Below are 26281 nucleotides of genomic sequence, written 5' to 3'. Positions count from 1 at the left end.
TAGATCTTTATTGGAGTATAATTGCTTCATATTTTATAAATGAGGAAATTGAGACTTAGACACTGCGTGTCCATCCCAGGGTTACTCAGCTGTTACGTGGCAAAGCTGGGTCTCAAACCAGAACTCCCTGCAGCATGTTCTTTTTCCCTTTGTTTGTTTGTTTAATTTGGAGTGGGCAGTTGTTTGTGATTTGTTTAATATATCCTCTGACTTGAACTCTTAGAGTTTAAATTTAGAAACACTCTTGTCTGGTATATTTCATGGCCATCGTTGTTCAATGTAATCACAAAATATTTTAGAGCTGAGCCCAATCTTCTTGTTTTTCAAAGAAAAGTGGATTCGGGAAAAATTAAGCAGTCACCCCACGTAGCTTCCCCAAATGTACTTCACTAATGAATTACAGAGAAAACCTAGGTCTCCCAATGTCCAGACTATTGCTCCTTCTGGCATGTGGTCCCCTGAGGATTTCCTACATACATAAATCGAGTGGTTTCTTTCGATTGACTCTGTTGCTTTAGGGTCTGTGACAGCAAACTATAGCCCCAATGAATCCTGGACTCAGACACCTGTAGATTCTTCTACTCTAACTGTATTCCACATTCCATGAGGGAAAGAGCCTTATTTGTCTGGCCCGTTGTATTATTCCTAGCACAGTGCCCAAAGCACTCAAAAAAATGTGTTCAATATACAGTATATCAAATGCACATTTGAACAAGTATGAATGTCATCAGGATTTCACTCAGCTACAAGTCACAGAAGACCCCACTCTGGGGGCTTAATAAGTAAGGAGTTTATTCTTCTCAGAGAACCAGAGGTCTGCAGGTGCAAAGTCCAGGGCCAGAGCAGGCTCCTTCCACCCTTAGCACGCTTTTGTCCTCACTGAAGGACAGGCACCTCTTCTGTGCTTAATAGAAAGAAGGGCAGAAGGCATGTACCAGCTGAGTCTGTCCCTTTTTGATAATACAGTAAGTCCCCTACATACAAACCTTTAAGTTGTGAACTTTCAAAGATGCGAACATGTGTTCGCATGTCCAATCACGTAAGTTAGTTCACGTGAAATTGCAGCTTGCCCTCTGTCAGTCCTTCAGCTCTACCATCTCCCACCTCCTCTCCCTCCTCCAGTCAGTAACTCTTCTTGCCTGTTCACTCGATGCCAGACCCTGGATGCCAGCTGTTGGACTGTACTACTGTACTTTTCAAGGTATGTACTGTAAGATTAAAACTGTTTTATTTTTTTGTGTACGTTTTTTATGTATTATTTGTGTGAAAAGTATTATAAACCTATTACAGTACAGTACTATATAGCCGAATGTGTTAGTTGGGTACTTAGGCTAACTTAGCTGGACTTACAAATTGGACTTAAGGAACGCGCTCTCGGAACGGAACTCGTTTGTATGTAGGGGACTTACTGTAATATTAAGATCTTCCCTGGAAGCTCCACCCAGTAGCCCTCTTATACATCTCACTGGTATAAAGACTATGTCACACAACTACCCCAAACTGTAAGGAGCCTGAGAAAATCCAGTGTTTTCGTTGGACATGTTGCCAATACAACAAAATAGGGATTCTGTTAATTAGGAAGAATGGATATCGGGTAAGCAAATAGCAGTGTCTGCCATGGTGCTTTTTATGGGTCACTGACTCTGTTTATACATCTGTTATTCTTTTTCATTTTATTTATTTTTTGTTGTTTGGTTTACTAAAAAGCAATAGATAATGCAGTGGGTCTAGGGGAACTTTTTGAAATTGTAGGTTCCAAGTCCTGCCCTGAGAAATGCTGATTACTTAGGTCTGGGATGGGTCTATAAATCTGAATAATAAACGGGCACTGCAGGTAATTTGAATGCAGGTGGTCAAAGGACCACAACTCGAAAAACACTGAACTTGGGGTAGTTTAGCAGAGGCGCCTTCGCTTTATTTCCAACAGCTTTCTTGTCTCACTCCTCTTGGGGCGTCACTTTCTTTTTTTAATTCTCTGTTTTGGTCAAAACAAATAAATGTATAGTCTTAAAAGTTCTACGAGGTTTTTATGGAGTTTATACTAAGCTGCATCCCCAGAGGCAACTACTTTCCATGCTTTCGGCTACATTTTTCTCATGTTTACCATCATATTCCCAAATAACATGCAAATACTGGCTCTTCCCCCCACCCCCCGGCCACACACACACAGTTCTAGATAATATCTACTGACATCCTACCTTGAAGGATGTGGCTTTAGCTCTCTTATACCCTCATAATTCTACCTCACATTCACTTCTCTTTCTTGAAAGTTCCCAATATATCAAGTTATATCATAATATTTTTCGATATAGTAATGTTTAGTGTTTGCATTATTATGACTACGTAAATATTATTCACAACTGAGCCATATGATAAACCATGATTTTTACATCTCCTCTCTTGTACAACCTTTTCTACCGTCCTGGAGTTAGTCATTGCTACATCTTCAATTGCTTAAGTGTTGAGTACTCATTACTAATTCTTGCTCAACCTTCGACAGGATGGTAAAATTCCTCACAGTAGAGTTAGTCAACGTCAAGTAAGTAGCCAGTTTTCTTTTTTTTTTTCCCTTGGGAAATCCCTGCTCAGCCAGCTCCCCCCATTCTCTGGAACTGGTCCTTCTCTGAGCCCCTTGTTACCCTGGAAGCTCCCTCATTGGCATCCTGTGGATTGTACAGGATTCCTGTCCCTTGGAGTCCATGCCTTGGACTCCGTTCCTTGGTTCTGCTGGAGCATAGTTTCCTGAGGAAGGATGCATGGAGGCAGAGGCAGCTTCACCCGGAGCTGATGAAGTCATGGGGCCACTGTGAGGGCTGCAAATCACTGCAAGCTGTCGGGGATGTGGGCAGGGAGGCAGGTTGCCATCGAGAGGCATTTTTGGTCAATTTTCTAAAGAGATTTTAAAAGAAAGAGCCCTGAATCTCCATGGCTCCTGTTTGTTGTGATTTCTTTCCTCAATGTAAATATTCACCTTCACACCCAACTCTGTAATTCAATGACTTTTTTTTTCTTTTAATTTTTGGATTTTATTTTTTTATACAGCAGGTTCTTATTAGTCATACACTTTATACATCAGTGCACACATGTCAATCCCAATCTCACAATTCATCCCACCACCACCACCACCACCCGCCTGGTGTCCATACGTTTGTTCTCTACATCTGTGTCTCTATTTCTGCCCTGCAAACCGGTTCATCTGTACCATTTTCTAGGTTCCACATGTATGCGTTAATATACGATATTTGTTTTTCTCTTTGTGACTTACTTCACTCTGTATGACAGTCTCTAGATCCATCCACATCCCAACAAATGACCCAGTTTTGATCCTTTTTATGGCTAAGTAATATTCCACAGTATATATGTACCACATCTTCTTTATCCATTCGTCTGCTGACGGGCATTTAAGCTGCTTCCATGACCTGACTATTGTAAATAGTGCTGCAATGAACATTGGGGTGCATGTGTCTTTTTGAATTATGGTTTTCTCTGGGTATATGCCCAGTAGTGTGATTGCTGTATCATATGGTAATTCTATTTTTAGTTTTGTAAGGAAACTCCATACTGTTCTCCATAGTGGCTGTCATTCCCACCAACAGTGCAAGAGAGTTCCCTTTTCTCCACACCCTCTCCAGCATTTGTTGTTTCTAGATTTTCTGACGATGCCCATTCTAACTGGTGTGAGGTGATACCTCATTGTAGTTTTGATGTGCACTTCTCTAATAATTAGTGATGTTGAGCATCTTTTCATGTGCTTCTTGGCCATCGGTATGTCTTCTTTGGAGAAATGTCTACTTAGGTCTTCTGCCCATTTTTGGATTGGGTTTTTTTTTTAATATTGAGCTGCATGAGCTGTTTATATATTTTGGAGATTAATCCTTTGTCCATTGATTCGTTTGCAAATATCTTCTCCCACTCTGAGGGTTGTCTTTCCGTCTTGTTTATGGTTTCCTTGGCTGTGCAAAAGCTTTGAAGTTTCATTAGGTCCCATTTGTTTTTGTTTTTATTTCCATTACTCTAGGAGGTGGATCAAAAAATACCTTGCTGTGATTTATGTCAAAGAGTACTCTTCCTATGTTTTCCTCTAAGAGTTTTATAGTGTCCAGTCTTACATTTAGGTTTCTAATCCATTTTGAGTTTATTTTTGTGTATGGTATTAGGGGATGTTCTAATTTCATTCTTTTACATGTAGCTGTCCAATTTTCCCAGCACCACTTACTGAAGAGACTGTCTTTTCTCCATTGTATATCCTTGCCTCCTTTGTCATAGATTAGCTGACCATAGGTGTGTGGGTTTATCTCTGGGCTTTCTATCTTGTTCCATTGATCTGTATTTCTGTTTTTGTGCCAGTACCATACTGTCTTGATTACTGTAGCTTTGTAGTATAGTCTGAAGTCAGGGAGTCTGATTCCTCCAGCTCCGCTTTTTTCCCCTAAAGACTGCTTTGGCTATTCGGGGTCTTTTATGTCTCCATACAAATTTTAAGATTTTTTGTTCTAGTTCTGTAAAAACTGCCATTGGTAATTTGATAGGGATTGCATTGAATCTGTAGACTGCTTTCGGTAGTATAGTCATTTTCACAATATTGATTCTTCCAATCCAAGAACATGGTATATCTCTCCATCTGTTGGTGTCATCTTTAAGTTCTTTCATCAGTGTCTCATAGTTTTCTGCATACAGGTCTTTTGTCTCCCTAGGTAGGTTTATTCCTAGGTATTTTATTATTTTTGTTGCAATGGTCAATGGGAGTGTTTCCTTAATTTCTCTTTCAGAATTTTCATCATTAGTATATAGGAATGCAAGAGATTTCTGTGCATTAATTTTGTATCCTGCAACTTTACCAAATTCATTGATTAGCTCTAGTAGTTTTCTGGTGGCATCTTTAGGATTCTCTATGTATAGTATCATGTCATCAGCAAACAGTGACAGTTTTACTTCTTCTTTTCCTATTTGTATTCCTTTTATTTCTTTTTCTTCTCTGATTGCCGTGGCTAGGACTTCCACAACTATGTTGAATAATATTGGTGAGAGTGGACGTCCTTGTCTTGTTCCTGATCTTAGAGGAAAGGCTTTCAGTTCTTCACCATTGAGAATGATGTTTGCTGTGGGTTTGTCATATATAGCCTTTATTATGTTGAGGTAGGTTCCCTCCATGTCCACGTTCTGCAGAGTTTTTATCATAAATGGGTGTTGAATTTTGTTAAAAGCTTTTTCTGCTTCTATTGAGATGATCATATGGTTTTTATTCTTCAATTTGTTAATATGGTGTATCACATTGATTGTGTATATTGAAGAATCCTTGTATCCCTAGGATAAATCCCACTTGATCATGGTGTATGATCCTTTTAATGTGTTGTTGGATTCTGATTACTAGTATTTTGTTGAGGATTTTTGCATCTATATTCATCAGTGATATTGGTCTGTAATTTTCTTTTTTTGTAGTATCTTTGGTTTTGGTGTCAGGGTGATGGTGGCCTCACAGAATGAGTTTGGAAGTGTTCTTTCCTCCGCAATTTTGGAAGAGTTTGAGAAGGATGGGTGTTAGCTCTTCTCTAAATGTTTGTTAGAATTCACCTGTGAAGCCATCTGGTCCTGGACTTTTGTTTGTTGGAACATTTTTAATCACAGTTTCAATTTCATTACTTGTGATTGGTCTGTTCATATTTTCTATTTCTTCCTGGTTCCGTGTTGGGAGGTTATACCTTTCTAAGAATTTGTCCATTTCTTCCAGGTTGTCCATTTTATTGGCATAGAGTTGCTTGTAGTAGTCTCTTAGGATGCTTTGTATTTCTGTTGTAACTTCTCCTCTTTCATTTCTAATTTTATTGATTTGAGTCCTCTCCCTCTTTTTCTGGATGAATCTGGCTAATGGTTTATCAATTTTGTTTATCTTCTCAAAGAACCAGATTTTAGTTTTATTGATCTTTGCTATTGCTTCCTCTGTTACTATTTCATTTATTTCTGCTCTGATCTTTAGGATTTCTTTCCTTCTGGTAACTTTGGGTTTTGTTTGTTCTTCTTTCTCTAGTTCCTTTAGGTGTAAGGTTAGATTATTTGAGATTTTTCTTGTTTCTTGAGGTAGGCTTGTATAGCTATAAACTTCCCTCTTAAAACTGCTTTTGCTGCATCCCATAGGTTCTGGATCATCATGTTTTCATTGTCATTTTTCTCTAGGTATTTTTTGATTTCCTCTTTGATTTCTTCAGTGATCTTTTGGTTATTTAGTAATGTATTGTTTAGCTTCCATGTGTTTGTGTTTTTTGGTTTTTTCCTGTAATTCATTTCTAATCTCATAGCGTCGTGGTCAGAAAAGATGCTCGATGTGATTTCAATTTTCTTAAATTTACTGAGGCTTGATTTGTGACTCAAGATGTGATCTACCCTGGAGAATGTTCCATGCACACTTGAGAAGAAAGTGTAATCCGCTGCTTTTAGATGGAATGTCCTATAAATATCAATTAAATCTGGTCTATTGTGTCATTTAATGCTTCTGTTTCCTTATTTACTTTCATTTTGGATGATCTGTCCATTGGTGTAAGTGAGGTGTTAAAAGTCCCCCACTATCATTGTGTTACTGTCGATTTCCTCTTTTAGAGCTGTTAGCAGTTGCCTTATGTATTCAGGTGCTCCTATGTTGGGTGCATATATATTTATAATTGTTGTATCTTCTTCTTGGATTGATCCCTTAATCATTATGTAGTGTCCTTCCTTGTCTCTTGCAACATTCTTTATTTTAAAGTCTATTTTATCCGATATGAGTGTTGCTACTCCAACTTTCTTTTGATTTCCATTTGCATGGCATATCTTTTTCCATCCCCTCACTTTCAGTCTGTATGTGTCCCTAGGTCTGAAGTGGGTCTCTTGTAGACAGCATATATGTGGGTCTTGTTTTTGTATCCATTCAGCAAGCCTGTGTCTTTTGGTTGGAGCATTTAATCCATTCACGTTTAAGGTAATTATAAATATGTATGCTCCTATTACCATTTTCTTAATTGTTTTGGGTTTGTTTTTGTAGGTCCTTTTCTTCTCTTGTGTTTCCTACTTAGAGAAATTCCTTTAGCATTTGTTGTAGAGCTGGTTTGGTGGTGCTGAATTCTCTTAGCTTTTACTTGTCTGTAAAGCTTTTGGTTTCTGCATCAAATCTGAATGAGATCCTTGCCGGGTAGAGTAATCTTGGTTGTAGGTTCTTCCCTTTCATCACTTTAAGTATATCATGCCACTCCCTTCTGGCTTGTAGTTTCTGCTCAGAAATCAGCTTGTTTACCTTATGGGAGTTCCCTTGTATGTTATTTGTCGTTTTTCCCTTGCTGTTTCAATAATTTTTGTCTTTAATTTTTGCCAATTTGATTATTATGTATCTCAGCATGTTTCTCCTTGGGTTTATTGTGTATGGGAGTCTCTGCGCTTCCTGGACTTGGGTGGCTATTTCCTTTCCCACATTAGGGGAGTTTTTGACTATAATCTCTTCAAATATTTTCTCAGGTCCTTTCTCTCTCTCTTCTCCTTCTGGGACCCCTATAATGCAAATGTGGTTGCATTTAATGTTGTCCCAGAGGTCTCTTAGGCTGTCTTCATTTCTTTTCATTCTTTTTTCTTTATTCTGTTCCGCAGCCGTGAATTCCACCATTCTGTCTTCCAGGTCACTTATCCGTTCTTCTGCCTCAGTTATTCTGCTATTGATTCCTTCTAGTGTAGTTTTCATTTCAGTTATTGTATTGTTCAGCTGTTTGTTTGTTCTTTAATTCTTCTGGGTCTTTGTTAAACATTTCTTGTATCTTCTCAATCTTGCCTCCTTTCTTTTTCCGAGGTCCTGGATCAACTTCACTTTCATTATTCTGAATTCTTTTTCTGGAAGGTTGCCTATCTCCACTTCATTTAGTTGTTTTTCTGGGGTTTTATCTTGTTCCTTCTTCTGGTACATAGCCATTTGCCTTTTCCTCTTGTCTTTCTGTGAATGTGGTTTTTGTTCCACAGGCTGCAGGACTGTAATTCCTCTTGCTTCTGCTGTCTGCCCTCTGGTGGATGAGGCTATCTAAGAGGCTTGTGCAAGTTTCCTAATGGGGACTTTTTCTTAAAGTGGGTAAGATTCAGGCCCCACAAGACCTGGTTGGTTTTTGAGAAATTGCGCGCTTAAGATGTCATTTTTCTTCCTTCACACTTGACTGATGGTTTGATGAACTGAAAATAATTTCCCCTCAGAATTTTGAAGGCATTGCTCCATTTCCTTCCACCTTCTCATAGTGCTCTTGAGAAGCTAATGCCATTCTGATTTTTGACCTCTTATATTTTGTTTTAATCTCTGGAAGTTTGTAGGGTTTTCTTTTCTTTTTTCCTCACGTCCTGATATTTCACAATGTTGTAAGCTGATGTTGGGCTTTTCTTGTTTGGTTGGTCACTGTTCTAGGTACTTTGAAGACCTTTTCAATCTAAAAATCATGTTCTTCAGTTCTTCTGTTATATAATTCCCTCTGTTGTTTCTGAAACTATATTAATTACTTAGATGTTGGATCTCTTGAATCTGTCTTGAATCTTGTCATTTAGTTCTAATAAATCTTCCAACCCTTCTATTAAATTTTTGCATTTCTACCACCATATGTTTAATTCCCAAGGGCTTTAATTTGGGGTGGAGGGGAACTTCCAATTTTTTTTTAATAGCATCCTGTTCTTATTTCATGGATGCAGTATCTCCTCATATTTCTCTGAAAATATTAAATTAACTATCATTTCTGCATTTTAAAAGTTTTCTTCAGCTGCCTACAATGTCTGTGTTTATTTTCAAAGTCCCCTTTTCTGTTGTTTTGGTTCTGTCTTTCAGGTTGGAAGCAGTATTCAAATGTCCATGTTTAAGAATGTTGTACTAACATGCAGTCTGTGAGTGTGTCTTGTAGATGGGAGAGCCTCGTTGCAGAGTGATTAGGCAGAGCAGGCTTTTTTGGATGGCTTATCATTATGTCTCTAGCAGCTTTCTAGTACAATCAGTTTCTCATTAGAAACCCGTTTATTCTTGTTTGAGAGAAGGCCATTGATAACTTAGACTGATTTATTATGTAATTTGTTTAATAGTAGAGGTTCCTGTTTTGAGGTGGCTCCGTGGTAGTCTAGGATTCAAAACCAGAATTTGTTCTTGACTCCCCCCGCCCCCCCGCTTTGAAGTACCTGGTGCTTTTGTGCCCCTCTATGCATCACCTTCTATCAACAGCACAGAGACCATCAGAAAGCTTCCAGAGACAAAGCTTTTTTCTATTACAAAAAAAAACATCTGAGATCCTAGGGCAATGAAAGTCCTGTGAGCACATGTATAATTGTTTTGTAATAACCATTTGCAAAACATTCATTACCCACCAACAAGGAAATACTTATTAATGCAGGATAAATTAGGGCTTTTGGAGAAGTTCCATATCAGGATAGTGTTTGTCTTAGTAGGTCACTTGGGAGAAGATTTAATTATGATGGAAAAGTATATTAGCCTAGTATTTTTCTTTAGGAGGTTATATGGGGAAGATGTTTTCCTAATACTTCTGGAGGATGTCTTGGTGATAGATCTGGGGACAGAGTTTCTGCCCTTGAAGGTCATTCTCCAAATCCATATCCTTTTCCCCTTGTGCAGCCTGACGTGTGACAATCAAAACTTGGGGCAGATTTGTCACTCTTTTTTTTTTTTGCTGAGAAAGCTTTATAGCACCAGGTAACAGAAATGGTACAGGAATGATTCTTGGTTTAGCTTTCAAAGACCTCTTAACTGGAAGATGAAAGCATTAGATACTGGATTTTCTACTGTTGGCTTTTCCTTCTCAGACACCTTCAAAGAAGACTGCAAACTCCTTGAAGGCTGGGGCACAGTCTTACCTCTGATCCTCCACCCCCCAGAACAATGCCTGATACATAACAGACACTGAATACACATGGCTTGAATTGACTCCATTATCCATTTTTTAAATTTATTTTTTCCTTTGTCAATTTATTGGGTTTTTTCCCCATTATCCATTTTAAATTAGCCCTTCCTACTTGTCCCCTTGCTGTTTCCTCTGTTCCTTTTGCATCTTTTTGTCACTCCCTCTGGGAGGATTCTACCTCATTCTCAAATCTGATGTGTGAAACAGCTGTCAGAACCCAGACTGGGAAGATCTCAAACTCAGGACTCCAGGTAGAATTTCCAGGGGTGAAAACGCCCCGTTATCACCTTACTAAAGATGTAATAGTTTCTTGGGTTTTCGGCAGACACCCCACCTCCATCCCATCTGTAGCCACAGTTCTGTTTGACTCTTTTCCCTCCTCGTGCTCTGTGCCTTGCTGTCCTGTCCCTCACTTCCTTCCACTCTCCCTGATCTGGTCCCCACTTTGACCCAAACCTTCTCTTTGTTTGGTTCTAACATTGTTTTCCTACCTTCCCTCCCCTTCCTTTATCTACCACCTGGCATATTTTGTACAAAGTACGGTGGTGTACTAATTTCTGAAGACCTACCCTGCCTGAGGGAAACCTTTTCAAACCTCACTCAGCCCAGGAGGAAAAATCTCTCTCTTCTGCCTGTTTTTGAGATCGTTTCTATGCTTTGGTCTCACTGGGGTTGTTTATTTTTATATGGAAGGCTCTAGAACAAGAACTAGGCTACAGCGTAATACAGTGACCCGTAGATTAGTGTTTACCAAACACTACCAGTCACCATAGAACATGTGCTCCCTCGACACAGAGGCTTAGCAAGGAACAGCCTGGCATAAGGTGAAGCCTCTCTAAATGCCAAAAAAAAAAAAAAAAAAAAAAAATAGGCTACCTCAAAACACATCTCTTTCCAAAAATCTTTTGGTGAAACCTGACACTCTAGAACGGTATGCCATATTGGACCTGATCTTTGGGAGGAGGGGCTTCCCCACACCAGCCAAAGAGGCACAGCACTTGTAAGATGTTCTTGTAAGGACTTACCTAGGCTGAAAAATTATATGGAAAAGCAATGGTACCAGCAACCTTCTTAATGCCTGGATTAGGAGATAGTTCCCTACGATTCAGGATCAAAGCTAAGTTGCATCAGTTCAGTTCAGACCAGGAACTATAATTGTATGTTAAGGCTTGTGCTAAGCCATGGGCAGTTGAAGATGAAGCAGATAAGGTCTCTGCTCTTGAGCTACAGTCTAGTAAGACATGTAAATGTGTAATTTTAATATGAAACAGTAAGTGATAAAAATCAAGATGTCTGAGGTAGTATGGTAGCATAGAGGTGGAGCACATAGCCCGACCTGGAGGTTCCAGAAGGCTTTCCAGAGGAGATAAGCCCACCTATTGAAAACTGAGTAAAAGTAAGCCAGGTGAAGAAGAAATGAGAATGACATACTAGGGGGAGGGAATAGCACAGGTCAAGTGCATACTTTAAAGGTCGTGATGGGGAGAAATGGGTGATGAAGCTGGATACACACACCAACAGCCAAGACCTGGGGACACGCAATGCAAATCCATGAGGTGGTTAGTCAAAGAAATATTCTAAATTCCATCATGTTGTAGTCAGAGTCACACTGTAAGTAGGTGACGGTGGCTGCAGAGTGGAAGGATTTATGGACGGCAGGACTAGAGGGGGTGCAGTAGTCCAGGCAAAAGACCACGAGAGCCTAAATGAGATCACTGCTGTAGGAATCAAAGGAAAAGGGAGAACACCAGAAAATTTAGGGATGCAAAATAAGCAGAATGTCTAGTCTCTCAGGGAACTGGGACACTGCAGGGCAGAGCAAAGGACAAAGGGGAATCTAGGATGACGACCTCCTCCCAGGATTCTGGCTTTGAGAGTGACTGGATGCTAAGCCATTACCTGAGTTTGGGATACAGAAGAGAAGCTGATCTGGTGAGGAAGGAAGATGGGGAATTCAGTTTGGGACATGTTGACTCTGAGGTGTCCAAGAAGCAGCTTTGTGTTTCCATTCACGTCTGTCCGTTCAGCAGGTGGTTAGACATGTGAGTCTGAAATTTCAGCGGTCAGGGCCAGAGTCCCAGAGTCATCAGCGTGCATGTGGAAGGTGAACCGTGGGTAGGTGTGAGTTCTTGAGACAAGAAGACACATAAAATGGACCTGAGGCTGCTTGTGTTAAAGGACAGGAGGAAGGTTATGGCAGATGAACAGAGAGAGCCAGGAGAGATGCATTACAAAAGCCAAAGGGCACAGATAATATCAAAGATAAGTGACTAGTTGACAGTGTCAACTACAGAGTAGCCTCGGGAACAGAAGAGAGGTCCATTAGATACTATTTTAGAGATTTCCATTGGATGAAACAATACAGAGGGCATTTGAATACAATTTCAGTGTGGTGGTGAAGAGGGTGGACCAAATGGAGTCAGCAATTGTCTTTCCAGGTTTTTTTCAAGAAACTTAACTGATGTTGACAATATCTGATTGCATTACACAAAACCACCCAAATTCCTTTCTATCCAAAGAAAATGTCATTCAAGTGGTAATTAAGTTCAATAATTAATGACTTCTCAAGTAATTTTTAATATTAAAGATTGTTTTTAATTATCTATAAATAATTATCAAAGTTATTTATTGGCTACTAACTGGGTGAGATGATGAGGAAAAGATCTACATGTTTTCTGTTTTTTAATTGTTATTGGAGTACAGTTGATTCACAATGTTGTGTTAGTTTCAGGTGTACGGCAAAGTGAATCAGCTATACGTATATATATATCCCCTCTTTTTTTGGATTTCCATCCCATATAGGTCATCACAGAGCATTGGGTAGAGTTCCCTGTGCTATACAGAGGTCCTTATTAGTTATCTATGTTATATGCAGTAGTGTGTATATGTCAATCCCAATCTCCCAATTTATCCCTCTCCCCAAAGATCCACATATTTTGACAATATATATAAAGTGTAAAATTTTGAAAAATTATATGTTGCTTGGAGATAATGTACATAGTAAATGTATGCAGTATATAGTAAAGCAGAAAGAAGTGAATGCTAAACACACAATTCATGATGATGGTTGCTTCTCAGGGGGAGATGGTCAAGGAGGGGTCAATGGGGGATTTCTCTGGCAGTCCAGTGTTTAAGACTCCACGCTTCCACTGCAGGGGGCACGGGTTCAATCCCTGGTCAGGGAACTAAGATCCCACATGCCGCATGGCACGGCCAAAAAAAAAAAGGAGGGGTGGAGGGGTCAACAAACAGGAAGCCCCAAGGATGTTAGGAATGTTTTATTTCTTAAGTTGGCTCGTGGAACACAGTTGTTAAATTATCCTTTGTACCTTTTATATACATTAGATATATTATTCTTATGATTGAAATAGTAAATAGGAAGAAGGACACACGGTTGTTCTTTTTCCTTTTTCTGTTATTATTTTGTGTGAAAAAGTCTTGGGCCTGGTCATAGTCGAAGGGGAAAAGGCTATAAAGGGTGAGAGAAGTTCACATCGACAGAACGAGGCCTAGAGAGCACAGGTGAGGATGAAATCAGAAGCACAGATGGAGGATGGTCCATGAGAGAAGGGGTGAGTCTGAGGAGAAGAATGGGTGTGGGTATGTATGAATTTGTAGGTGAAGGAGAGGAAACTGAGATGATGATGCCTTAGTCTCAATGATGTTATCAACTTAAAAAATATTCACAACCTATAAGTTGCGAGTTATGTTTTATTTGGTGGGAATTTTTAGCACTTCAAGCCCACGAGGCAGCATCTCAAGTAACCCTGAGAGAAGTGCTCCAAGGAGGTGAGGGGGGAGCTAGGATATATAGGAGTTTTGCAACAAATGGCAGGTAGTCTGAACGTCAAACAATTATTGTAACTTAAAGAAAGCCAGATATCCCAAGTTAAGGAATTTAGCGCTTTTCTATGGATGGGAAGATGCAAGAGTCTGAGCTCACTGAAATCATTCCTTTGATGTGCACCTCAGCTATCTGGGGCCAGTATCCTGTGTTTTCTCATCCTGAGTCCCCTCAGGGCTCACCAGCTCACTGTCTGGTGGTGGCTGCAATCGCTGACCACGGTGACATCCTTTGTTTACTGACCTGGCAGGCAATATTCCATTCTCAGTGTTAACAGAATGAGAGAAAAGGTTGACCTGGAGTTGGCTGAACTCAGGTTTAAGGGAAGCTATGCGTTTTCAAAGACTAGTCTACGGGAGACGGGAGGAAGACTTGCACATGGCAAGAAGGGCTGCTAGTGAAGCAGAAAGTAGGGAACGAAGGGAAATATACTCAACTTTTTTGCTTGTTGCTTGGAAAATAAGCCAACCATTCAAGTCCAGAGATGCCCCTTTCACTCTAACGTATGCTGAAGCGGCAACTGGTAACTGCATCTCTGTTGTTGACATCCATAACCTGAGTTCCATTTTCCCTTGCCATGACTCAACCTGCTCTAATTCCTTTTCATTTTTCATTTCAGAAGAGGGATTTTAGAACTAGGAAGGGCCATGGAGGTTACCTCTTCCAAACTATACCCATTTAACAAACAAGGAAATTCTGATCCTGAGAGCTTACGTATCGTGCTCAGGATCACAGAGTAAGTTCACAGCAAAACCTGGACTAGAACCCAGGTCTTCTGACTCAGAGGCCAAAGTTCTTTATTAGAGCTTGAGAAATAATGGAACTTAGCCTAGATTTGTTCTTCAGTCCTTAATTCAAGATTCCAGTAAGATCGCCTAATTCTCAAGAGTTTGAAAGAGGCAATCGAGAAACGCCCAGATCCAACGCCAGCCCCCTCCGTGAAGCCTTCTCAGATTCTCCGGTGAAAGTTATTCACTTTCTACTCATGTCCCCAAGCACTGCTGTCAGTATATCTCATGACGTTCAATTTTTCACAAGTATATAGCTCCCTGCTGGATTATAAACTCCCTGATGGGAGGGATCCCTTCTTATTCATTTGATTATTTACTCAGCACGCAGCACTGACTCTTGTATTTCATAGGTGCACGTGGCGGGGCGGGTGGAAAAGCAGAAATGAGAACATCTTTTGTTCAGGAACCCAACCGAGCTAGGAGGTCACTGAGCTCTTGTTCATGGTGATCTTTTCCATAGCATCATGAATTCATGCCAGAACAAGGTTCAGACTCATTCCGGTCTTACTCCTTCTGACCATGCTGTTCAAGGACCCGCCCCACAGAGAAAATAACAATGACACAGAAGCTGTCAAAATCTGAAGACGAGTGATGGACTTCAGAGTTGCTCAAGGCCTCTCAGGCTAGTGTAGAGCAGGGATACACCGTGCCTGAAGTTCAGGACTAAGCCACGGTCACATCAGCCTGTTGGAACTTTCAACACTGCACCTTGTGCTTCTTCCACATTCTATTAACAAGCAGCTCATAGAACAACGAGGGGTATCAACCTTGTTATTTGCAGAGGAACAGAAAGCTGAGTCAGGCATGGTTGGTTGTATTCCAAAGTAAATGCAGACCAGAAACCATCTGAGTGTTTCCGTTGGCAAGGACAGATTCAGAAAGTATAAAAACCATGTTCTGCAGTAAAAGAATATGCCATGTTCTTCCCATAACCTGTTCCCTACTGACCAAACACACTTCCTGTTCCCATTTAAAAAAAAAAAAAATACACTCAACCACCACCCTCTCCAAGGTGAGGTAAAGGTTCAACAGTGATTTCCCCACCTTAGGGTCAGCCACTCAAAGCAAAGGACAGCAGCTTTGCTTCAATCATTTACTTCTCCTAAGAGAGAAGCCCAGGTTTCTCCCCCATGGACTGCGGGAATGGGTATAAGAGCACCAGAGAAGAGAGGAAACTGACATTTATTACACACTTGTTCTAGTTAGCTGCTGGACATTTTCAGTTAACAACCCTCACAAGATCCCTGTGAGGTAGACATTAATGTCCCTTTTTAGAAGGAGGGGTACTGAGATTCAGCGAGTTTATAGGACTCAGTCAAGGTCTTTGACTTTTTTAAGTAGCCTGTCTTTTTCCATTCCCAATCGAATTTCGAGGCTTAATGCATTTCCCCCCAAGGAAGAGAAAGCCACCTGGTCTTTTCGGTAAAGACGGTGGGGATGGCAGGGCAGAAACAGTGAGCAGCTCCACCCGGCCACAGAGATGAGTAGCTGCAGCTGCCTCTCAGCCTTTGCATGTGCTGTCTGCTCTGCCTAGAACTCCACGCATACTACCTGTGTTTACCTGTTTTTCAAGGAAGCTTCAGTGACACTTCCCTCTGTAATCTTCCTCCTCTTGCCCTCAGGCTGAACTGGAGTCCTCCCTTTACTGTCCCAACACTCTATTAAAATAGTTAATATATGTGTCACAATAGCTAAATTACTCTTTCTTCACCACAGTTTGACATTATTATAGACAAAGCCCTCCCCTGAAGATTGATGAAATCCATTTTCAAGAGTAAAAGGGGAGACAAGGCCACCAAGACAATTCAGTGGGGGAAAGAAGAAACTTTTCAACAAATGGCTGGGATGACTAGATATGCGAAAGGATAAAGTTGGATCCGTACCTAAAAAGTTAATTAAAATGGATCAAAGACATAAACATAAGAGCAAAAATTATAAAAATATTAGAAGAAAACATAGGAGTGAATCTTCATGATGGTGAGTTAAGCAGTGGTTTCCTAGATATGACACAGAAAGTACAAACAAGAAAAAAAAAAGATAAACTGGATTTCATCAAAATTCAAAGCTTCTGTGCTTCAAAGGACACAATCAAGAAAGACAACCCACAGAAAGGGAGAAAATATTTCCAAATCATGTATCTGATACAGGACTTGTATCTATAATATATAAAGAACTATTACAACCCAACAATAAAAAGACAAATAACCCAACTTAAGATGAGCAATGGATGTGAATAGGCATTTCTCCAAAGAAGATATACAAATGCCCAATAAATGCATGAAAAGATGCTCCACATCACTAATCATTAGGGAAGCAAAATGGAACAAAACAATGAGCTACCGCTTCACACCCACTAGGATGGCTGAACTAAAAAAGATGGACATAATTAATTGTTGTTAAGGATGTAGAAAAACTGGAACCTTCATACATTGTCGGTGGGATTGTAAAGTGATGCAGCCACTTTGGAAAACAGGGATGAACCTTGAAAACATGCTAAGTGAAAGAGGCCAGCACAAAAGACCACACACTGTATGATTCAATTTATATGAAATGTCCAGAATAGGCAACTCTATAAAGTAGATTAGTGGCTGCCTCGGGCTGTGGGGGACAGGAGGGAGGATTGGGGGAAACGGAGTGACTGATGGGTGAAAGGTTTCTTTTGGGGGTGATGAAAATATTATAAAATTGACTGTGGTGATGGTTGCACAACTCAGTGAATATACTCAAAAGTCACTGAATTTTACACTTTAGGTAAATTGTATGATATGTGAATTATATCTCAATAAAGCTGTTATTTAAAAAAACAAAAACGAAAAACAAAAGGATATGGACAGCCAAGAAAAAAAACTGTTAGGGAAGTGGGCTTATACTCCATAAAGTTCTGAAGGGAGAAGAACACCCTGGCATAAATAACAAAGAAAGGCAGGCAGCCTAATTTCTATTTCCTTCCAGAAAAAAGGAGAATAGGAAGCTGACCTCGAATACAGCAGGGCCTCACAACCCCATCACTAGGAGCTCAGGACTGCACATCTGTTGCTGTGGGGGACTGTCCTGTGCGCTGTAAGATGTCACGTCTAGTGGCTGGTCTCCGCCCACCAGATGCCAGTAACACCACCACCAGCCGCTCGGTAACCGTCAAAAACGTCAGCAGGGCCCCCCAGGTGGCGCAGTGGTTAAGAGTCCGCCTGCCAACGCAGGGGACACGGGTTCGAGCCCTGGCCCGGGAAGATCCCACATGCCGCGGAGCAGCTAAGCCCGTGTGCCACAACTACTGAGCCCGCGTGCCTAGAGTCCGTGCTATGCAACAAGAGAAGCCACCGCAAGGAGAAGCCTGCGCACTGCCACGGAGAGTGGCCCCCGCTCGCCGCAACTAGAGAAAGCCCGCTCACAGCAGCAAAGACCCAACGCAGCCATCAATCAATCTTCAGACAAACGGTCCCCCACAGAGAACTACTGGACTCGAGAAATGGACCTCCAGGTTTGCCCTGCAATGTAACAGACCCCTGGGTGCCTGAATTCGAATTAGGTTGTCTTTTTAGGCAGGACAGTAAGGTGGGGCTGGAAGAACCATTTCAGGAGAGAAAATGCATCTATGTGATATCAGGTAGGAAAGGAGGTGACAAGTCAGGGCAGCTCAGAGAGAATTTACCACAATTGTCTTTGGCACCTTTTTGGTACAATTTCTGCCATTCTTATGGCACCACAACTACTTCTTCCCTGGATTTAATAAAGATTTTCAATATTTTTTTTTAAAAAAACTACAAAAGCCTGAGTGTCCCACCTGTCAACGTTAGCCTAGTATACAGCTGTATGATTCAGAACAGGCTAGGTTCTGCTGGATAATAACGGTCCACAGAGCTCAGTGATGCTTTCCCGTTTACTTCTCATGCCATGTGTTCATCGCGGCTGATTTGGGGCTCTGCTCCGTGTCTCCTCACTCCGGGATCTAGGCTGACGGAGGAGCTACCATCATGAATACTGATAGTGATGAGGGAGAGGTGACTGTTCTGAGGGTCTTGAACTGGCAATTATACATGTCAGCCCAGAAGTAACACGTCACCTACGCTCACAACTCACAAGACCCCACCCAACCGCAAGGGGGCCAGAAAGTGCAACCATACCACATGCCTAGAAGACAGAGCCAGAAATGCTCAATGAACACGAAATACCCTCGAATTATCTTCCACACTGCTTTCCCCGTTCATGCAAATCATACACCTGTACATGTGTATACAGATATGTGGAACGTTCACTGCTGCACAAAACAGGGTCGCATTATAAGCAGTCTTTTCCACCTTTCATGTCTCCCCCAACAGTAACTCGTGCAAAACCTCCCGGAACAGCAGGTATAGTGCTAATTCATTCTTGTTACTGGTTACGTAACATTCCACGGTGAAGATAACGTAAGTCAACTGGAACTAAGCAGAGATCCAGGCTGTGTAGTTGGTAGTCTATGTATCTGTATCCTGTCCTCACGAATTTGAGGAAATTGGCTTTAACTCTTCCCCTGCCATGAATGCGAAGCCCTCGATCCTGCTAATTTTGGAGGTTGCAAAGACGAAGCACATGAGGAACAAAATTCTCTTTTCTTGCTCCTTTTTCTGATCCTGTCACTCATCTACATACACCCTTTCCTTCACAGTTCCTACTTTCCCCATCTAAAATAGGGGGAAATGTTGGATTTATTAAAAAAGAAAAGGCACCACATCGTTTTACTTTTAACTACAGGCAAATGGCACCGACCACGGTTTCTCCTCTCCTCTGCACCATCACCCCCAACTCCTACAATTCTCCCTCCCTCCTCTTTCCGTGCTCCCCACTCTTCCCCATTCTCACCTCCTTTTTCTCTGACACCTTCTACCTTGTCTTCCATTTCAATTACTTTAAATGAAAAAAAGGGAATGCAGACTGCGGAAAATGGTTAAAAACTAGGAGTACAAGGAAAGCTGGTGAAACCTTACTCAGACAATGTTCCTTCTCCAGTGATCTCCCCAGACGTGAAATGAAAAGTTGCCTAAACCTCTAGCCTTCTCGGTTTCCAGCTTTAACTCAAAGCTGCTACCCCTCAAAACATTTAATCCTCCCTTCATACTCCCATTCCATCTCATGTAATATTAAAAGAGAGTAAACATATTAAAAATAAGGGAATTTGTCTTTGTGGAAGCACTTTCTTATGTTTTCCTATCTGTGGCTTTTCTGTAGATCGACGTATTTTACTGTGCAATGGCCACACCATTCTGTGTATTCAAGGGCACTCACCCCTTAAATGTTTGCTTCCTTATTTAATATTTTTAATTATTTTTTAAGCTAGACTTCTCAGGGACTTTATCTGAATGGTATTATCCAAATTATTGGAAGTCTAAATTTTTATTGTTCTGTTTGAAGTTACTCTCTTGTTCCCTTTTTAAAACTGGACCCGTCCTCTCTCTCTAGACGTTCTATAATGTAGCTAATCTAATAACCTCTTAATTTGTTAATGGAAGAAATCTACCTCCCCTGCTCCTCTTCCCCATCAAATCAACGTCCTCAGCCTTCCAGAAAGTTAAAAGGAGTTTCTTCAGACACGCTGCAGGCCCTACGATCCACTGGCATGAATTTTAAACCAGGTAAAAGGCAAGGGCGAGGCTTGACAAATTGGTACGGACGCCACACAAGCAGACAAGGACTGTGCCTCCATTTGGGGTTCTGCCTCTCAGAAAAATACGGAAGGGCAGGGAGGATTTGTAAAGCTGGTTTTTCTGCACTTCTGACTAGGAAAACAAAGGAGTGTAACAGGCTTGACCTGGAAAGGGACCTGTGTTAAACATTAAATGAAAAGTGGAGCTTTTTTTTTTTTAATGTTTTTCAGTAGAGGATTAAAAAAGAATGAGAAGGCCTTCCAGTTACGGCAGCATAAAGAGACAGGCAGTTCCTTTCTGCAAAACACCCACCCCGCCCCCCGCAAAAATATAAGCACAGCACTAGACAAAATTATCAAAACCAACAATTGCAGGGAACTGGAAATTGACCAAAGGTAGACAACAAATTGAGCTGTGGTGACTGTTAAATTACTTGTTAAATAAGGGTCCTGGAATGTTGGATGCCGCATCGTGAGCCTCAGTCCGACAAAAGCCCACAAGAGAACCGAAATAGAGAAGCTGACTACTCACAGCCCTGGAGGAGTACAGGGTGGGAGGTCAAGGCAGGGTGCAGGCAGAGGGAGGCCAGACTGGGACATACACCCTTATTAAGGTCCACAGATGGAGTGCTTCAGGGTTCCCAGAAAAACCAGACTGCACCATTCAAACCAAAAAGACCAGGGTTCTCGTAAGTTTCACAGGGGGGCTCATCCAAAGAGTACACCAGGGGGAAGTCCCTGGGACGTGGAAGAGACTGTTTACCACTGTGACTCTGCAGCTGTTTCAGGAGCATGCTCAGAGGAGGGGCCGGTGTCAGTTCAAGGCCCCTCCAGGCCACTGGCCGCACAAAAGGATGCTGAGGCGGCAATATTATGGAGTAGTTCAGCTAAACTGTGGAAGGCTGTGGGTTTTGTGGCCACACCATAACAAGAGTCCCCCCTCACTCAATGACTTTTAAATATGCTGGTACTGGCCATGAAAACAAGTTGCTCAGCTGCCAGGAAACAGACACAGCTCAGGGCAGCGATGGGGGGTCAGAAACGCTTGGCTTCACAAGCTAAGCATGGAAATGAACACACGGGAATGAGCAGGGGAAATGCACAGCTGGGGTGAGCAGCAGACCAACCAGGAATTCAACAGGGAAAACCCTAGAAATGAGTCATGGAAGGGCTGATACAAGTTCTCCACACATCTCTGGCTGAACAGCCTGTCATTTTACCAAATTTGAAAGACCGTATTCATTTATACTTAGAGGGCTGCATGAAAACCCTCAATTTTTCAAATTAGGTGAAAAATATTTTTTCATTTGCATTATCTTTACAGTGAGATTTATTATCAATTTGTGTTATTTTGTGAATTATGTGGTTTGTGTCTTCTGCCCATTCTTGTACGGTCTTTTTCTTATTAACTTGTAAAGGCTCTGTAGTGGAATATCCATTTATCACAGCTATTGCAAACGTTTTCCCAAATGGTGTGCCTTTTAATGTGTTTTATATGTAAAATGCTTATGCAGATGACTTTCTCTTTTCTAGTTCCCTCCTTTACCTCTATGTTTAGAAAGGCTTTTCTACTCTAAGATCAGGAAGTATTTACCCATCCTCCTTCTCCTCCCTCCTATTTTACCCACGTTTCTAAAGCCTCAGGGCCAGTGGTATTCTCCTGGGCTTGTAACTCACTGAGCGGACAAGACTTCAATGACGTAACACAGGCTTATTCTCTGAGAATAAGGGGCTCCTTCTCAATATGGCTTACAGCTCGGAATCCCCAGTCATGGATCGTGTTTCCTGCCAAATTATCCATTTATGTCTTCCCCATTCAGCCACCTAACAGCTGTCCCTTTATTGTTTAGGTATCCTGGGACCCCGATGGCAAATTTCAAGGGCCATGCTCTCCCAGGGAGCTTCTTCTTGATAGTTGGACTGTGGTGGTCAGTGAAGTACCCACTGAAGTACTTTCACCAAAAGGGGAAGAGCAGCCGACTGACTCACCACTATCAGCGTCTGGAGGTCACTGAGGCCGCCATCAGAACTCTATTTTCAGTCATCGGTAAGGAAGGGGGTCATTTGGCCCAGGGATCTCCTTGTCATACCCAGAACCCGTCACCCACTTCCTGGACCCTGTGGAAAATGGATGTCTCCACTGGCAGGGATAACGTAAGAATTTGGGGCACTAAATATTTCACCATAGCATCTATTGTGTACCAAGCTTAGTAACACTGACAGTTTAATAGCACCCTACATCACAGTTCTAAGTTTCACACTATGAAAAACTACCACATAGACTGCAGCATTCTTTGCCCTAGGAGGATACAGGTATAATTTGTAGGAACACAGGCATAAATTGTAGAAATAGAAGACATACTTTATGAAAAAGACAAAACAGAAAAAGAGAAAATAAGAACAAATTAGAGTTAAGCTCATGTACGTGAGTTATGAGAAGGTACTAAACGGAGCTTAGTTTTAGAAAAGTCATCTTTTTTCCCCCCAGCTCTCTCCCTCCACTAGAATCTCACGAGTGGTTAACACCCAACTCGTACCCTCCATCCCCAAATCTCAAGTGCTTAGAGATGGGGATTCATGCTGGAAGGCTAGTCAGAGAGGCAGAGAAAAGCCAACAGACAGCTGCCTGAGGGGAACCTTCCTTCACTGCGCCCCATTCCAACAAACCCACCCACTCCCATGGTCACCTGACAGCCATCCAGCCCACTGGTGGCCCTCGAGGAACAACACGCGGTGTCAAGAGCAGACAGAATTCCTTGTCAGGACCAGCCCATCACGTGAGTGAGGAGGGAGCTCACCCTGCAGCTACATTCTGCCACCTGTCCCCTTTGGCCTACAGTTTCTCCAAGGAACGGAAGCAAGGGCAGTAGCTCCCCGTGGAGTGAGCAAAGGTCACAGTCTAGCTGAATGTCCCCTTCACCAGTCACCCAGGCATCGGAAAGGCTTTGTCGTCTCTATGAAGCTGCGAAGTGATAGGGCCCGTGTGGCTTAAACGGTAAAGGACAGCATCAACTTGGCCTTAGAAAAGCTAGAAAAATGATATTTAGCCTCCTTGCTATGTGAAAATAATCCTCACCCAAGAACGGTCTCTTGGGGCCTCTGCCACGTGCCAGGAACTCGCTGTCTGGGTGCCGGGGGGGTGGGGTGGGGGGAACAGACACAGTCCCTGCTCTCGGAGGCCTTCTGCTCGCCTGTCACTGGGACGTCCTTTTCCTGGGTTGCTTCCACCAGCACCTTCATCCTTTGTACATGAATTCAGAAAGGGGCTGGGGACTTCCCTCGTGGTCCAGTGGTTAAGGCTCTGCACTCCCAACGCACGGGGTCTGCATCTGACCCCTGGTCGGGGAACTAGATCCCACATGCCGCAACCAAGAGCCCGCACGTGGCAACGAAGACCCCACGTGCCGCAGCGAAGGCCTGGTGCAGCCAAATAAGTAAATAAATAATAATAATAATAAAAAAAAAAAAGAGGAGGTGGGGATCTGGCTTGAGAAAGAAATGTTTGGGAAACGGTCCAGAACGTTGTCACAGAGGACGTATTCTAGGCTCCGAGAACATTCTGGGCACCAGGCAAAAGGCGAATCTTTTGCTCCCAAGAAGTGAGAGCTGCCCTGTGGTACTGCTTCACCTGTGTGCCAGCCCCGTCTCCTGAGCTACAGGGTGGCCAGGATCACCAAGGTGTGGTCTTGGCCTTGTTCTCCCAGAGTCTGGGACAGAGGCCGAGCGCCATGGGAGGGACCCTCAGTTCCGAGCTCGCCCCGGGAGCAGGAAAAGCACACACCCGGGAGTCGCTGGGCCTGCCACGGCTATCTTCACCTGCAGTGTGTCTCGCTGGCATTCTATCATTTTCCACCTAATTGTTCCTTTCCAGGTTTATCTCACGGCTCACTTGGCAGAGGGGACCCCCAGAGAATGCATCAGCCACACTCTCGCTTAAGAGGCAATGCCTTGCTGTCATCTCAACTGCTGGACAATGTCCTGGGGACCTGTGTGGCTGCGTTCCTATCGCCGTTTCTCCCCCCTCCCCCAAAGGAACGGCAACAAAGGCAACATGTCTGCACAGGTTCCTCAGCAAATACATATTTCATCCTGAAACAGCTGCATCTGAGGCAGCAGAGTAGGTCCACAGAGCCGTGGGCCACCTTCGCCATGACTCGGGGTCACTTCGCCGTCTATTTGTCTTGGAGCTGTTCTTCCCTCCCTAACCTCCACTCCCGTTTCCCTGCAGGCATGCTGGCAGAGCAGTTTGTTCCAGACGGGCCCCACCTCCACCTGTCCCACGAGGACCACTGGGTAAAGCTCATGAACTGGCAGCACAGCACCATGTACCTGTTCTTTGGGGTCTCGGGACTCGTGGACATGCTGACCTACCTCATCACCCACATCCCCTTGGGGCTGGACAGACTGGTCATGGCTGTGGCAGTTTCCAATGAAGGTGACTGGGTGGTGTGGACGGAGACTTAGAGGGACGGGAGCACAGCAGATCAGAAATATTGCAAATGTAATCATCTTCCCCAGAGAAACCTAGTCTCTGCGCTTCAGAATCCTACACAGGACCTGATCGTGTGCTCTGGACGGTACGGGTGGCACGTTCCATAAAGCAGCACAGGAAAGCACGAGGCTTTTAGCCAGAGCTCTGGCTGGCAGAGCACCAACTCCCCCTGCCCGCCCAGCGCCCGCCCCGCCCCGACCTCCGCACGAAGTACTGGCGGGGTGCCATCACGCAAGGGGGTGACCCTCTGGTTAGGGGAGAGGTTCTCCGTGCTCTACCCCAACCTTGTGCTGTCGCTGTCCGGACTCCCACCCAGTGGCTAGGACACATCTCCCAACGCAACTCATCTTAACTGGATGAGAGAAAGCATGTTGTAATCCAACCCCTCGTTGATTTCTGAACCTCAAAAAGAACTGAAAAGAGGTTGAATGAGGGTAAAACTGAATGTCAAGTACAAACACACAACTGGTCACGTATCAGCAACATCTCACCTTCCCATCCTGGACTGAACCCTACCTACCACAAATTCGGTAAAGAGATGTTAAGATTCATCCTCTGCTGCTTATACCCGCTTACACACAAACACATACACACACACACACACACACACATACACACAATAACCTGCATCGGTTTGTTGCCCTAGATTGTCACATAAACTGACTTCCTAAGTGCCAGACAGACACTTCCTACTCAGGCTGAAGCTGGGAACGGATCCCCTGGGGCGGGGGCGGGCCCGACAGCATCCCCTGCTCCACACAGGCTTCCTCTTGTACCACCATGTCCACCACCGGCCACCGCTGGACCAGCACATCCACTCCCTCCTGCTGTGTGCCGTGTTCGCGGGGGCTGTCAGCCTCACCTTGGAAGTGATCCTCCGGGACAACATCGTGCTGGAACTCTTCCGTACCAGCCTCGTTATCCTTCAGGGCACCTGGTTCTGGCAGGTAATTATTCAAAACCATGCTCCTCACCTGGTGCAAGGACAAAGCAGGCCCGCCGAGCGCATCCAGGAGATGCAGCACTGACACACCACTCGAAGGGGGTCAGAAGCCACTTCTCTGCCCACGCCCACCCCTGACCTACGTGACTTTAGCCATCGATATCCTGCTGACACATAAACAAGCGTCATCAACAGAGCACAGGTAGCGAGCAGGCTGAGGATTTATTTACCTGCCTGCCCTTCCCAGCAGACCTACTGACACCACTTACAGCCTCTACTTGCTTAAAACTGTTCATCTGAAATGTGGGCCCTGAAATTTTAAGTAAGGCTACACTAAAACCAGAGCTAACAGAGCAATTTCCTGTGCAGAGGCTGTTCAATGCTAACAGAGGCATGGGAGTTGTCTGGGCAACTACAGACACTCTGGCAGCCACAGGAGGCTAGGGGGCTTCTCAGGCCCACCCAGTGACAAGGTTGGCTTCTCTGTATAATCCACCAGATCGGGTTCGTGCTGTTCCCGCTTTTTGGAGCACCCGAATGGGACCAGAAAGATGACGCCAACATCATGTTCATCACCATGTGCTTCTGCTGGCACTACTTGGCCGCCCTCTGCATTGTGGCCATCAGCTACTCGCTGGTTTACTGGTATGTCCAAAACAAGATGACTTTTGCCAAGTTTGTCCTAACCTGCCCCGTCCCCGAAA

At 43.2% G+C, this 26281-nt stretch overlaps 1 protein-coding gene across 2 annotated transcripts in view; it reads left to right on the top strand.

Annotated features, from left to right (window-relative positions):
* The window catches only part of TMEM45B (transmembrane protein 45B), a 30768-nt gene that overhangs the window by 2461 nt on the left and 2026 nt on the right, over positions 1-26281 (top strand). Inside the window, exons 1-5 of one of the 2 annotated variants that reach the window (XM_060017672.1) lie at positions 1123-1201; positions 21993-22189; positions 24371-24577; positions 25397-25581; positions 26077-26222. In XM_060017672.1, coding sequence (XP_059873655.1) covers positions 22009-22189; positions 24371-24577; positions 25397-25581; positions 26077-26222 — 719 coding nt within the window. In that variant the 5' untranslated portion in view covers positions 1123-1201; positions 21993-22008. Of the gene's footprint in view, positions 1-1122; positions 1202-21992; positions 22190-24370; positions 24578-25396; positions 25582-26076; positions 26223-26281 lie in introns of those variants that run through there. The other variant, XM_060017673.1, reaches the window with a different exon arrangement.

The sequence above is a fragment of the Delphinus delphis genome, chromosome 8 (genome assembly GCF_949987515.2).
Source record: "Delphinus delphis chromosome 8, mDelDel1.2, whole genome shotgun sequence".
Taxonomy (NCBI): Eukaryota; Metazoa; Chordata; class Mammalia; order Artiodactyla; family Delphinidae; genus Delphinus; species Delphinus delphis.
The sequence above is the reverse complement of the archived record's forward strand: the minus strand, read 5'-3'. Positions and strand labels throughout refer to the sequence as shown.